Source organism: Corythoichthys intestinalis, chromosome 12 (genome assembly GCF_030265065.1).
Source record: "Corythoichthys intestinalis isolate RoL2023-P3 chromosome 12, ASM3026506v1, whole genome shotgun sequence".
Lineage (NCBI taxonomy): Eukaryota > Metazoa > Chordata > Actinopteri > Syngnathiformes > Syngnathidae > Corythoichthys > Corythoichthys intestinalis.
The window spans coordinates 26,837,396-26,851,424 of record NC_080406.1 but is presented as its reverse complement, the minus strand read 5'-3'; the positions used below and the strand labels follow the sequence as shown (position 1 = coordinate 26,851,424).

Genomic DNA, 14,029 nt, shown 5'->3' with positions numbered 1-14,029 from the left:
GCATACAGACAGAACATAATAAAGATGCCTTAAGAGAATACTTAAACATAGCAGTATCAATACGCTACGTGACTAATGTGGTCAACAGATCAACAATCTGCTTTAAAACTACCACAAGAAAACACAATGCTTAAAAGTATGAATGAATGAATGATATGTTTATTGTCATCATCATCGGTATCATTGACAATTACAAAATGTGATATAAGTAGCCCGAAGAAAAAAAGAACCGAAGAAAGACGAGGGCAGACGGGAGAAGAATATGCTTAGCAATACCCTTCCCCCTACAGCCAAGGACGCACAATCAAACATGGTAGAGTTGCATACATCACATTACATGAGCTTTTTTTTTTTTTTCTTTTTTTTCTTTTTCACATGAATTATCTTCCCAAAAGTTATTAATTGCCATGGCACTTAAGCAATGTTGTTGATTAGTGTGAGTTCATTGACCAGGGTGAAAAAATTCTGTCCAGTGAACTCGGCGTCCAGTCAAGCAGCTCCATTGTATACGGCGTTGAGATCACACAGCAGGCACGTGCATGAGCAGATTAGTGTCAGTATAAGAGGGAAACACATGCAATAAGTATTTTGAGGCAATGGAAAGGTATTAAAAGACTCAATAAAAACAAAAATGGTAAGTACTCGCCGCTTTTAACCGATGCGTGCATGTGTTGGACTTTTCACCGTGTTGGAAGGAATTGCAGAACACCGGGAGTGTTGGTCTAGTGACAGTGACAAACTATGTCGTCAACCCGAGCGTCCATTGCTCACATAAAACATGGCGCCCTCCATAGGTCAAAACATGTACAAAGTATTATAGATTTTTAAACCAATGGCAATGTTTTATGTGTTTCTAATAACATATTTCAGTAAAAGAGAACAATTGTGGCTTATTAAAGCCTACAAGTCTATAACTCCGAGGTTCCCTTTAATCCATTTGGGCAGTGAATGGTCATGTTTTTGTAACACTAACTGTGATCCATTCAGAACAACGCAGTCCAAAATGGATTCGACGTCTGTCGCCATCAATGGCAGCTAATAAGCTAACAGACAACTCTATCCACAGCCTTTAACAACCAACCTGCATAAGCAGAGCGACATCTTGATTGAGCTAGAGAAGGCGTGCAGGGCATCACGCAGATTAGAAGGCCTCTGCCGGGAGTTTGAATTGCAGAAGGTGTGCTACGTGCCCCTCAACGTCTTCATCCTGCGACCTCTGCATCGCCTCGTGCACTACAAGCATATTCTGGAGCGTCTGTGCAAACACTACCCAGCGACGCATGTGGACTTCAGGGACTGCAGAGGTAACGCTTTGTGCATGTTAGGTTGTGTGGCACTTCCATACAGGTCAGCTCATTGGCTGCCATTGATGGCGATAGACGTCTAATCTATTTTTACTGATCGTTTGATCGCTGCAAGCCTCCCAGTTAAATTGAATGTCTGTTGCCTTCAATGGCAGTGAAAAATGATCACTGAATGACAGCCTTTCCAGTTGAATTTTTTTTTTTTTTTTTATGTCTATAACTGTCAATAGCACTGAATGAGTTTGGGGCTATGCACAACAAAATAATCCAGAGGTACTGTATGAGGATATTGAAAAATAATAAATTTGTATATATATGCAGAGGTGGGTGGGGTAGCCAAAAACTTTACTCAAGTAAAAGCGTTACCTCAAAATAATATTACTCAAGTAAAACTAAAAGTAGTCATCCAAACTACTACAGTTGGGCAAATAAGTATTAAGTCAACCACCAATTGTGCAAGTTCTCCAACTTCAAAAGATTAGAGAGGCCTGTAATTGTCAACATGGGTAAACCTCAACCATGAGAGACAGAATGTGAAAAAAAAAACAGAAAATCACATTGTTTGATTTTTAAAGAATTTATTTCCAAATTAGAGTGGAAAATAAGTATTTGGTCACCGACAAACAAGCAAGATTTCTGGCTGTCAAAGAGGTCTAACTTCTTCTAACGAGGCTACACTCGTTACCTGTATTAATGGCACCTGTTTAACTCATTATCGGTATAAAAGACACCTGTCCACAATCTCAGTCAGTCACACTCCAAACTCCACTATGGCCAAGACCAAAGAGCTGTCGAAGGACACCAGAGACAAAATTGTAGACCTGCACCAGGCTGGGAAGACTGAATCTGAAATAGGTAAAACGCTTGGTGTAAAGAAATCAACTGTGGGAGCAATTATTACAAAATGGAAGACATACAAGACCACTGATAATCTCCCTCGATCTGGGGCTCCATGCATGTGGCGTCAAAATGATAACAAGAACAGTGAGCAAAAATTCCAGAACCACACGGGGGGACCTAGTGAATGACCTACAGAGAGCTGGGACCACAGTAACAAAGGTACTATCAGTAACACAATGCGCCGCCAGGGACTCAAATCCTGCACTACCAGACGTGTCCCCCTGCTGAAGAAAGTACACGTCCAGGCCCGTCTGCGGTTTGCTAGAGAGCATTTGGATGATCCAGAAGAGGACTGGGAGAATGTGTTATGGTGAGATGACACCAAAATAGAACTTTTTGGTAGAAACACAGGCTCTCGTGTTTGTAGGAGAAAGAATACTGAATTGCATCCGAAGAACACCAAACCCACTGTGAAGCATGGGGGTGGAAACATCATGCTTTGGGGCTGTTTTTCCGCAAAGGGACCAGGACGACTGATCTGTGTAAAGGAAAGAATGAATGGGGCCATATATCGAGAGATTTTGAGTGAAAATCTCCTTCCATCAGCAATGGCATTTAAGATGAGATGTGGCTGGGTCTTTCAGCATGACAGTGATCCCAAACACACAGCCAGGGCAACAAAGGAGTGGCTTTGTAAGAAGCATTTCAAGGTCTTGGAGTGGCCTAGCCAGTTTCCAGATCTCAACCCCATAGAAAATCTGTGGAGGGAGTTGAAAGTCCATGTTGCTCAATGACAGCCCCAAAACATCACTGCTCTAGAGGAGATCTGCATGGAGGAATGGGCCAAAATACCAGCAACAGTGTGTGAAAAGCTTGTGAAGAGTTACAGAAAACGTTTGACCTCTGTTATTGTCAACAAAGGGTACATAACAAAGTATTGAGATTAACTTTTGGTATTGACCAAATACTTATTTTCCACCATGATTTGCAAATAAATTCTTTAAAAATCAAAGAAGGTGATTTTCTGTTTTTTTTTTTTCCACATTCTGTCTCTCAGGGTTGAGCTTTACCCATGTTGACAATTACAGGCCTCTCTAATATTTTCAAGTGGGAGAACTTGCACAATTAGTGATTGACTAAATACTTATTTGCCCCACTGTATATGAGTCATGTCAAAATACAATTTTGAATGACTGTTGCTCCCCCTGGTTGGTGTGCAGCTGCTCTGGCAGACGTCTCCGAGGTGGTGGAGCAACTCCAGGCCAGTATTGTGAAGATGGAGAATTTTCAGAAGCTGTTGGAGCTGAAGAAGGATCTGATTGGTGTGGACAATCTGGTTGTTCCTGGTCGGGTAAGAAAACGTTCATGGGATTACATTTACTTTGTATATTTTGTCTTTATTTTTTTTGACTCGTGATTAAAAATGATTTTGATTTGATTTTTTTTTCTTTTTTAGGAGTTCATCAGGTTTGGTTGCCTTAGCAAACTCTCTGGAAAAGGCCTTCAGCAACGAATGTTTTTCTTGGTAATACCTTACTATATTTATTAGATCAAAATTAGAGTTGTCCGACATGAACAGGTGGCTGATAGTATTGGCCAACAAAAGCATTTTAAAATGATATCTGCTAAAATTGTCAATGGTTTAAATAGTATTGCTTTTGGGCAAATATGCATATTACCTTGTAGAAGCCTGTGTTTGTGCAAGGGCTGGTCACAGTTTAGCACAGTAGTTTTACTGATTGACCATTAAATGTCTACTAGTATACAGTATAATAAAATGCTTGTGATTTGTCATGTGAGCGGACCATTTGCATTCATGGTGCAAAAATTAAATGGACAATAAATAACGGAAAAATAATGAATTTTAAACTCATTACATGTAACTACTGTGTTACCAGAAAGAAATAGTCACTAAGAAAACTTAAAAGTATTAAAATACAAAAATCTGTGCAAAAACCCAGCAAAATGCATCTGCATTGCCTGCATTTGTAATGCTTTAGTCGCCCCCTAGTGGCTTTTTGGGGTAACTACTGTTAACATGATCTAATTGCAAATGATTCCTTTTACATAATTATCAACATTTTGGCTCATTTCAATTTCTATTATTTACATGGGACATTTATTTTCTATAACTTCAGTTGAAGTTGTCTTATTTTTCACAGAATGTTTATTTTATTTGGAAAACCTTGAAGTTGTTACATTTATCATTATTAAAGCATCCAGTGGGGCATCACAATACAATTAGCAATAACCTTAAGTGCACGACCGTATATATCGGGTTCTTGGAGTTGGACAGAATCAAGATATCGGTTATCGGTTAAAAAGTCATTATCGGACAACTCTACTCAAAATCTTAACATTCCTAACAAGACTGTTTTAAATGCTATTCATGCCTTTGGTTGTGTTTGAACAAAATAATCTCCATACTTGTTAAAATTAAATATTTATGTTTACTTTAGTGTATAATTGTATGATAATGTAATTTCGATAGTTGTACAGTTTTACAATATTGATGAACATGCCATGTGTTGTTTTGAACTTTGAAATTTGCTACAATTAATCATTTACATTTTTCCATCTCTGTGGTTATAGTTCAACGATGTCATTTTGTACAGCAGTCGAGGGATGACGGCGACCAATCAGTTCAAAATTCACGGACAGCTACCCCTTCATGGCATGACAGTGAGTCGCTCTTGTTTGGAGCCAAAGTAGTTCAATTGACCACCATTGGCTGGTTGTTAGCGGGCATAAGCAGCATCAAACATCAGAATAGAAGCTCTGTTAGACACACACACAAACACACTGCAAAACAAACACTCGTGTTTCTAGGATAATCACATCGTGTTTAATCCTTCCGCCCGCAATCTCTCCTTTTCCGCCTATTTTGGTCTTCGCTGTCCTACTTACCGCCACCCACCCTCTAATGTCTGCGTGTCTCCTTCCAGATCAGAGAGAGTGAAGATGAGTGGGGTGTTCCTCACGCCTTCACTTTGGTCAGCCAGCGGCAGTCAGTAGTAGTAGCAGCCAGGTAAGGTCAAAAGTGGTCAAAGCACACATGCCTGCACTGTCTTTATTCAGGATATTTGAGTCTTTTGTATATTCCTCCTTGCAGTTCTTTGTCAGAAATGGAAAAGTGGATGGAGGACATTGACATGGCTGTCGAACTGTCAAAAAACAATAACGGGCCTTCATCTGACGTAATGAGCTGCACGTTGACTGACAGCAGTAAGTTAACACACTTAACACACGCCACTATCAGGTCAAAAACTCAATATTTTTCTCAGACTTCAGGGTTTCCCTTAGAATTTTTTGAAGCTGTGGTGGTGGTGGGGTGCATTGTAGTCGGACAGCGAAATTGCTTCATATCATGACTAATGACTTTTTTTTTTTTTTTTTTTTTTTTAACAATTTATTTTTTTCCAATAAGAGCCTTAACAAAGATCTATTTGAAATATTTCATTAGCCAGGCTAATGAAATATTTCGAAACGTGACAGTCTGCATTTACGATGGAGTACTGAGGCCAAATAAAAAATATATAAATGACTAAAACATTAAATTTGCTACGAGTGGGAAAAAAGTAATATTACATCCGGGTAAAGTAGCTATAAATTGCTACGCACTTTACATACATGTACCTTAGCTGAGAGCTATGACAAAGCATTAGCATAAATCATTCATATATGGATAATAATTTGATGTAGATGAGGCAAGAGAAAAAAAATTCGAACTATTACAACAAGAATGAATGTTGAATTAATGGTATGAGAATAAAAATCGTATTATTACCGAGGGCTAATGTAGCTGAATAAACAGCTACGTATCTCACGTACTTTACGTAGCGCATTGCCGCCTCCGTTAAAATCAACAATATTGAATATAATATTGAAACATTTTGTGTTTTAGAATCGGTTTAACAAATAAGGAAATCCTTAATATTTTGCCTCATTTACACCGAATTATAATCAATAGAAGGATTTATCCTAATGCCTCGTCGTAGCTCTCAGCTACGATAAAGCTACGATAAAATGTGTAGCTGATTACAGCTACATTACCCTTATCTAATATTGCGATTGTTTTTCCTCGTAGCAATAGTACAACTTACAGTACATCTCTTTATTTTTTCTTTAGTTGGCCCTAATATGCACAACATTACCGCAACAATAATAATCCTTCTGTTAACATCCATTGACAACTTAAATTTTTTCTAAGTACTACAAAATACTGATCAGCAACGAACAAAACCTCTGCTAGGACGCAACGATTCGGGTAAAATACACGCCAAAAAGAACCAAAACGTCTTGTCAATGTCAATATTAAGATAGTTTTCACAGGTTTAAACCAGAATCACATTCATTAACTTGAAATACTCATAGACTTCATAATATAATTAAATATAAATTATGAAGTCTATGAAATACCTCTCTGTGGATTTTTCTCCCGACTCTTCGCGCCAATTGGTAAATTATTCAAATTATAATTTAGAATGTGTCTTTAAAGAAAAGGGGGAAAAAATCTTATTTGCGTGGCAGCTTTTTTTTGGGGGGGGGGGGGGGGGGGGGGAGATGCACCACAATCTTTTGTGTGTATGGGGAAACCCGGGACTTATTTGTATTTTGTGTGTATACACTGACAGATTTGTCATACATATTTGCTATCTGGAATAGATATTCCTTGATATCATAATTCAACTATGGCAAAAAATGCCATCTACTGGAATTTTTTTAGACTGAGTCAACAGCACCTTTGTTGTTTATAGCCAACTAATGTACCCCATCTGCTATAAGATGCTGTGAATCAAAATCTTAACCATCAATCAGTCCACTACTATGACTAACTTGATATTAACAGAATTTAGTGTATTTTACACACCAATGTTCAACATACAAATCAGCTTTTCCTAAATTCAAGTCAATGCAAACAGCACAGTGATGAGTACAGAGGTCTAAACAGTCCAAAAATGTTCATTTTAACATGCTCAGCAAAGGAATTTAATGATGATCTTGAATGGAGGTGTTACCAAAGTGTTTTAAATTGAGAAGTTCCACTGAATTTGAAGGATTACCAAGCTGATATATACACATCTGAAAATCAATAAGCTTTATTAACACATACCTCTGGACCTTTATTAAAATGTTACATTTGCAATAGGGCTGCAGCTATTGATTATTTTAGTTGTCGATTATTCTATGAGCTAGTTAGTTCGAATAGTCGGGTAATCGGATTAGGAACATAAAAAAATTCAAATACCTGAGTTTAGCCTCAAATGGTATTAAAAAAAAAAGAAAGAAAAAAAGTAATGAGGATCTTAGTACAACAAAAGAACAATTGGCTAACTTGCATAGCAAAAGTTCGCTAGCTTAAAGGCTAATAAAATGTTTTTTTAAAAAAGAATTTTTTTTTTTTTTTTACAATGCGCTTAACAAATCTAATTCAAACACATATTACTACAAAAAAACGGCTAACTATACCTATAAATTAAATTACGAATGCATTAAAAAAAAAACATAGCTAGCTCAAACAAAAACTTATGGTGGTCTCAACAGGGAGCAGCTGGATTCAGCCATGTTAAATGAGTTATGTAACATTCACTATTGCCACTAGAGAGAAGTTTATCCACCCAATCAATAAAAATGAATGCAAACACTTTCGAAACAAACCAGTACAACGCCACTTTAATTAAACGAACACTCAAAGGAGCAAAATTTTATTCGCTTTTTTCTAATCGAATTATTCGAGTTAATCGATTAGTTGTTGAAGCACTAATTTGCGAAGAGTAAACATAAAGGAATATTATACAAATTATATTAGATGGTGAAACTGTCAAAATGTCATAACAATTATTTTTTTAATATTTCTTAACATTTTGACAGCTGAAAGCATCTTCAGCCTTCTTGCAAGTGTTTGTCCTCGATCACAGTGATGACCACGAAGAAGAAAATTTGTCTTTTTTTTCAATAACTAAACAACCTCTACTCTAGCTTCCGTTCCTTCCAACGCGTCCCCTCGTCCTACTCGACTGTCTCGCAGTAACATCCTCCCGACTTTCCCAGAATGCCCCGATGAATTCTCAGCAGAGGGGGAGTCTGAAGACGACACGACTGCGTCGCACATCTCCTTGGAAAGGGCCGCCCCTCACCGTGGTAACACCATGGTGCACGTGTGCTGGCACAGGAACACCAGTGTGGCCATGGTGGATTTTAGCATAGCTGTGGAGGTACCGGACCAACGTCGAGCTTCAAGATAACTCCCTTCCTCTCTCGCCCCCGCCTCGCTTAACTATGTCGCTCAGTGTTTCACATCTGTTGAGTCACGCAGGCATTTTCCAGTGCGAACAATATCCTCATACATCAGTCAGTTTTTAAAAATAAGGTTATTTTGGGGGGATACAGCCAAACAACAATCTCTACTTTTTGACAGAAAGTAGTTACACTTAAAATATATTATTAACAAAAGTGCCAAAAAAGAATGTTTTTATTATTTAACATGAGGTAGAGTATAGGACAGTGATGGCCTCAGACTGCTGCATTGAATTATAAATGTTGTTTTTAATATTAGTGTCTAAATTAAATGATTCTGGTTAAAGATATACTTTTTAAGAATTCGCTTAGAATTATAAACAGCCTTTAAAAATGTAGTCAGAGTCAAAACAAAAATAAATCAACAACACAGACTGCACATGATGTGGACAAGTTTCTATTCTATATGAACAGACCATCTAAACCGTTATTCAATTAGTGAGTAGTTCAAAGAAGGATAGGCAGACATTTGTGCTCAAAAATTAAATGTGAGTTAATAATATTACGTAATCATAAATTCAATTTGTTAATGAGTTTAAACAACAATAATAATACCAAATGCCATTCTCGTTTTTAATTGAATAAATGATTAAATTGAACTAAAATGAATACAAATACGGTACATTTAAAGGGATCCGCGGACTTAAAGACCTGTAGGCTCTAATAAGCTACAATACACTCTTATACTAAAATATGTTATTAGAAACACATACAGTATATTATTGCCATTGATGTATAAATCTAGAATATTAAATACATGTTTTGACCTACGGAGGGCGCCATGTTTTTCGCACGCAATGCACGCTGGGGCTGATGACGCGGTTGGCCTTGACTGGGAGAATAGCTGTGCTAGCTAGCAAGCCAAGCTAGTATGACGACTGGCATGATTTTGTCACATTCTGCTATTGGTCAGATTGATGAGTTCCCAACGTCGTACCTGGATTCAATTCTAGTTCATCAGCAGTGTCTTTAAACCGATCCTAAGCGGCCTGCCGAGATAGACTTTCTGCTATTTGACAGTTTGTATATCCGTTCGTTGTTAGTTACATCATTGCCTTGTTTTTTTTTCTCTTTGTCTGCCTTTCACTGCGGTTTTCCCTCAGATTTTTTAAAAAAATTTGATCCCGACTTACTGTCATGGACCCTTTTCACGATCGCGTGTTTTTTTGTGTGTTCAATAAACACTTTTACGCATTTCCTACGTTATTGTTGTCTGCTTGCTGTCTGAAGTGAGCCGCATTTTTAATTCCGTGGTAAAGCCAGCCGTTCTTTCTTGTCAGTTGCGTTTTCCTTTCAGGTTTTACTGCACAGACAAACAACGCATGTGGGTTGCGAATGCTTTATAAGGAAAATCATGACTCAAACGTCACGCAGAAGTATAGTCCTGTGGTCCACACGCTTGTCCGTCGCACGGGAAATGCAGGTTAAAATCCCACTGGAGACATCCATTTAATTACTTTTGCTGCTCGTTTTGTGAAATACCGACAGTGCTGTCCTGCTCATCACTTTTTTGCTCGGGTTCAAATTGGAAGGGCAGAACCGACGACATGTTTATGTAGCTTACGAGAGACACTGTGGAAGTACGGCAGTGCTGCCTAGTGACGTCGCCGCCCAGAGAGCATTGAGTCGCTAACAATAATGGCGACCTACTACTTCAACTAATTTTTCACCTTTTATAAAAACGAAAACATTAAAGAGGGGACTGAACATCAAATTATTATAACTCACGCTAACATTTATCTTTTAAGAACAACTCTTTCTGTCCGTGGTTCCATTTAAATTTGTTACATTATTACATTTAAAAAAATTTTTTTTATCGTTCACAGTAAAGTAATCAATCCTTTAAAATGCACATAAAACAAACACATTTTAATAAACCAAGGAGGAACAGCTAACTCAATAGAACAATTATTAAAGGACTCTGGTTAAAGTAAATATACAATGGACCAAATTATAAAATGGAAATGAGCTATACTTTGGTTACTCCTGGTTTACTCTCTAAAAGTTCCATCTGATACAGTGTATCACAAAAGTGAGTACACCCCTCGCATTTCTGCAGATATTTAAGTATATCTTTTCATGGGACAACACTGACAAAATGACACTTTGATGTAATGAAAAGTAGTCTGTGTGCAGCTTATAAAATAGAGTTCTTTTTTTTTTCCCCTCAAAATAACTCAAAATATAGCCATTAATATCAAAACCCCTGGCAACAAAAGTGAGTACACCGCATGGGAACTACGTACATCCCTAAATGTCCTAATTGAGTACTGCTCGTCATTTTCCCTTCAAAATGTCATGTGACTCGTTACAGGAGTGCTGTCAGCATTTCTGCAGAGATTGAAGAGGTGGGGGGTCAGCCTGTTAGTGCTCAGACCATACGCCGTATTCTACTTCAAATTGGTGTGCATGGCTGTCACCCCAGGAGGAAGCCTCTTCTAAAGATGGTACACAAGAAAGCCCGCAAACAGTTTGCTGAAGACATGTCAACAAAGCACATGGATTTCTGGAACCATGTCCTATGGTCTGATGAGACGAAGATTAATTTGTTTGGTTCCGATGGTCTCAAGCATGTGTGGCGGTGACCAGGTGAGGAGTACAAAGATAAGTGTGTCATGCCTAAAGTCAAGCATGGTGGTGGGAATGACATCCCACAACCCATCTCTTCAATCTCTGCAGCAATGCTGACAGCACTCCTGTAACGAGTCACATGACATTTTGGAAGGAAAATGACAAGCAGTACTCAATTTGGACATTTAGGGATGTACGTAGTTCCCATGCGGTGTACTCACTTTTGTTGCCAGGGGTTTGGATATTAATGGCTATATTTTGTGTTATTTTGAGGGGAAAATAAATGAACTCTATTATATAAGCTGCAGACAGACTACTTTTCATTGTGTCAAAGTGTCATTTTGTCAGTGTTGTCCCATGAAAAGATATACTTAAATATCTGCAGAAATGCGAGGGGTGTACTCACTTTTGTGATACACTGTAATTCTATATCTTCTATATCTTTTCAATTATGTCGTATGCTGACTTCAACACTGTCAAACACAAATCAGGATCAACTTTAACCATTGATTGTGATGGGCAGCAATTGCTGATTGGCCTTAGGGTTTCTCTTCCACTAGAAAAATGAGGATGTTGTTCACGGTGCTCTATGTGAAATCCCTTTTTATGTTCACAAATGTGGCTTTCCTTATTTGTCCTTTTCTCTCCAGCTTCACTGCCGCACTCCTCCCTATTTGCACTTATGGTCAAATACAAAGTCACTCAGCTCACTACAAGAACTGATCATGTTTTGGGAGCTAGTGTATGTACAGTATGTGTTGCCCCGCAGCCGTATACCCGTTGTATAACAGCGTACTCTCCACAGCCTTGCCTGGATGTTGTCGACTTTCATGCTGTTGACCCTTGCGCCTGCATGCCTATGCTTCACCTACTCTGTGTTTCTGTCCTCCCTCCCTGTCTGTCATTTCTCTTCCTTTCCCCCCCACGTGGCTGTGCGTTATACCTGCTAGAGGGCCCTAGTCCAGTCAGTGAGAATAAGGTGGGGCCTCGCAGTGGCCAGGGACCGGTGCCTCTGAGCGTTATCTGCTGGTACCGAGTACAGAGCCTCTCCTTTAGTGAAGCCCGAAGGAGTTTGGAGGTAAAAGAGCCAGGCAGAGAGCACAGGCACAATGTTAGGCACACCTGCACAAGCTCAAGCAACTTTTATAAAGACATAGTCGGCTTTGGGGAGACATTTTTGAATGAATCTAAAATGTATTTTAATGTCAGGTGACCTTAATTTTACCTTTGGTAGACTTTATGGTGCACATACCCTGAAATTCTACTCATACAGTGAGGAGCAGAAGTATTTGCACCCCTTGTGATTATGCAAGTTCACCCACTTACAAAATAGGTAGAGGTCAAACATTTCTATCAGAGATGCATCTCCACTCATAGAGGCATAATCTAAAAAAAAAAAAACCAGAAATCACATTGTATGATTTTTTAAAATAATTTATTTGTAATTTACTGGGGTTCATAAGTATTTGTACTCCTGATAATCAGCAATAACTATGACACTCAAAGAGTTGTAAGTCTACCTTATAAAAAAAAAAAAAAAAAAAAAGTCCACTTTTACCCTATGAGTAACCACCCACCCTCCACCTGTTTGATCTCAATATGTCACCTGTGCACCCAACAGTGAGTAATAATCCAACTGCTACCATGGGCAAGACCAGAGAGCTTTCGAAAGACACCAGAGAAAAAATAGTTGAGCTCCACAAAGCTAGAAAAGGCTATGGGACAATTGGAAAGCAGCTTGGTGAGAATAAATCAACAGTTGCAGCAATAGTTAGACAATGGAAAGGGCTAAACATGACTGATAATGTAGGTCGGACTGGGGCTCCATGTAAAATCACTCCTCGTGGGGCATCACTCATGATAAGAAAAGTCAGGGCTCAGCCTAGACTTACACGGCAGGAGCTGGATGCAGTTTGAAAGGCTACTGTCAGTAGAACACTACGGTGGAATGGTTTAAAATCATGCATTACTCAGAAGGTTCTGCTTTTAAGCCAGTACATATAAAGGCCAGTCTGAAATTTGCCAGGGAACATCTGAATGACTCAGCGGGGTCATGGAAGAAAGTCATGTGGTCAGGTGAGGCCAAAGTATAAGTTTTTGTGTGTGGAGGAAAAAGAAGGACAAGGTCAATCCCAAGAACACCATCCCCATTGTGAAGTATGGGGGTGGAAACCTCATGCTTTGGGGCTGTTTTTCGGCAAAGAGGACAGGAAGACTGTACTGTATGAAGCAGAGGATGAATGGTGAAATGTATTGAGACGATTTATGTGGAGGGAAGGACCAAAATCCCTGTTTCCATATGTGAAATCCTGGTGAAGAACTACAGAAAGCATCTGACGTCTGTAATTGCAAACAAAGGCTTCTGCACTAAATATTAGCACTGATTTTCTCAAGGGTACAAATACTTATGAACCCCAGTAAATTACAAATAAGTTCTGGATTGTTTTTTGATTATGTCTATAAGTGGAAATGCATCAATGATATAAATTTCAGACCTCTACCTATTTTCTTAGTGGGTGAGCTTTTAAAATAACGAGGGGTGCAAATACTTCTGCTCCTCACTATACGTATATGCCTTTTGAGAGCAATTTATTTGAGATGCCACAAGTATATTATTAGTTTCTCTTATTTAGCTAATCATAAGCGCTATAAAAGCTAATGCTTTTTGTTCTTTTATTTGATTTTACTAGATATGAGCACTGTATCCAGCAGTTAATTCAACACAATTCACTTATCTGTACCTACTGTTTATAGTCACACTCTGAACTTTCACTTTTAAACTAAGCCTACAAAACTAATAATTCCATGTTCAGCCTAACGCTAACGACTACCATCTATTAAGCCAATATTAGTGACAAGTTCATACTGTAACTACCGCAATAGAAGCTGTGCCACTCGTGTTTTTTTAATATGCCGTTTTCACTGGCACTGCCTTGACAATGTCCATTTAAACCGAGCATTATGTTTATTTTTGTATAAAGCTCTTGCTTTCTCTCTTATTGGATTGTGAAGGTGTA

General features: G+C 38.5%; 1 protein-coding gene across 7 annotated transcripts in view; it reads left to right on the top strand.

Moving 5' to 3' along the window:
• LOC130926719 (FERM, ARHGEF and pleckstrin domain-containing protein 1-like) overlaps positions 1 to 14,029 on the top strand; it is a 105,954-nt gene that overhangs the window by 87,174 nt on the left and 4,751 nt on the right. For 3 of the 7 annotated variants that reach the window (XM_057851825.1, XM_057851826.1, XM_057851824.1), the window contains exons 18-24: positions 1,067 to 1,304; positions 3,365 to 3,495; positions 3,601 to 3,669; positions 4,737 to 4,826; positions 5,090 to 5,172; positions 5,257 to 5,369; positions 8,124 to 8,359. In XM_057851825.1, the coding sequence (XP_057707808.1) occupies positions 1,067 to 1,304; positions 3,365 to 3,495; positions 3,601 to 3,669; positions 4,737 to 4,826; positions 5,090 to 5,172; positions 5,257 to 5,369; positions 8,124 to 8,359 (960 nt within the window). Of the gene's footprint in view, positions 1 to 1,066; positions 1,305 to 3,364; positions 3,496 to 3,600; positions 3,670 to 4,736; positions 4,827 to 5,089; positions 5,173 to 5,256; positions 5,370 to 8,123; positions 8,360 to 11,962; positions 12,091 to 14,029 lie in introns of all 7 variants that reach the window. The other 4 variants (XM_057851828.1, XM_057851827.1, XM_057851829.1 and 1 more) reach the window with 3 other exon arrangements.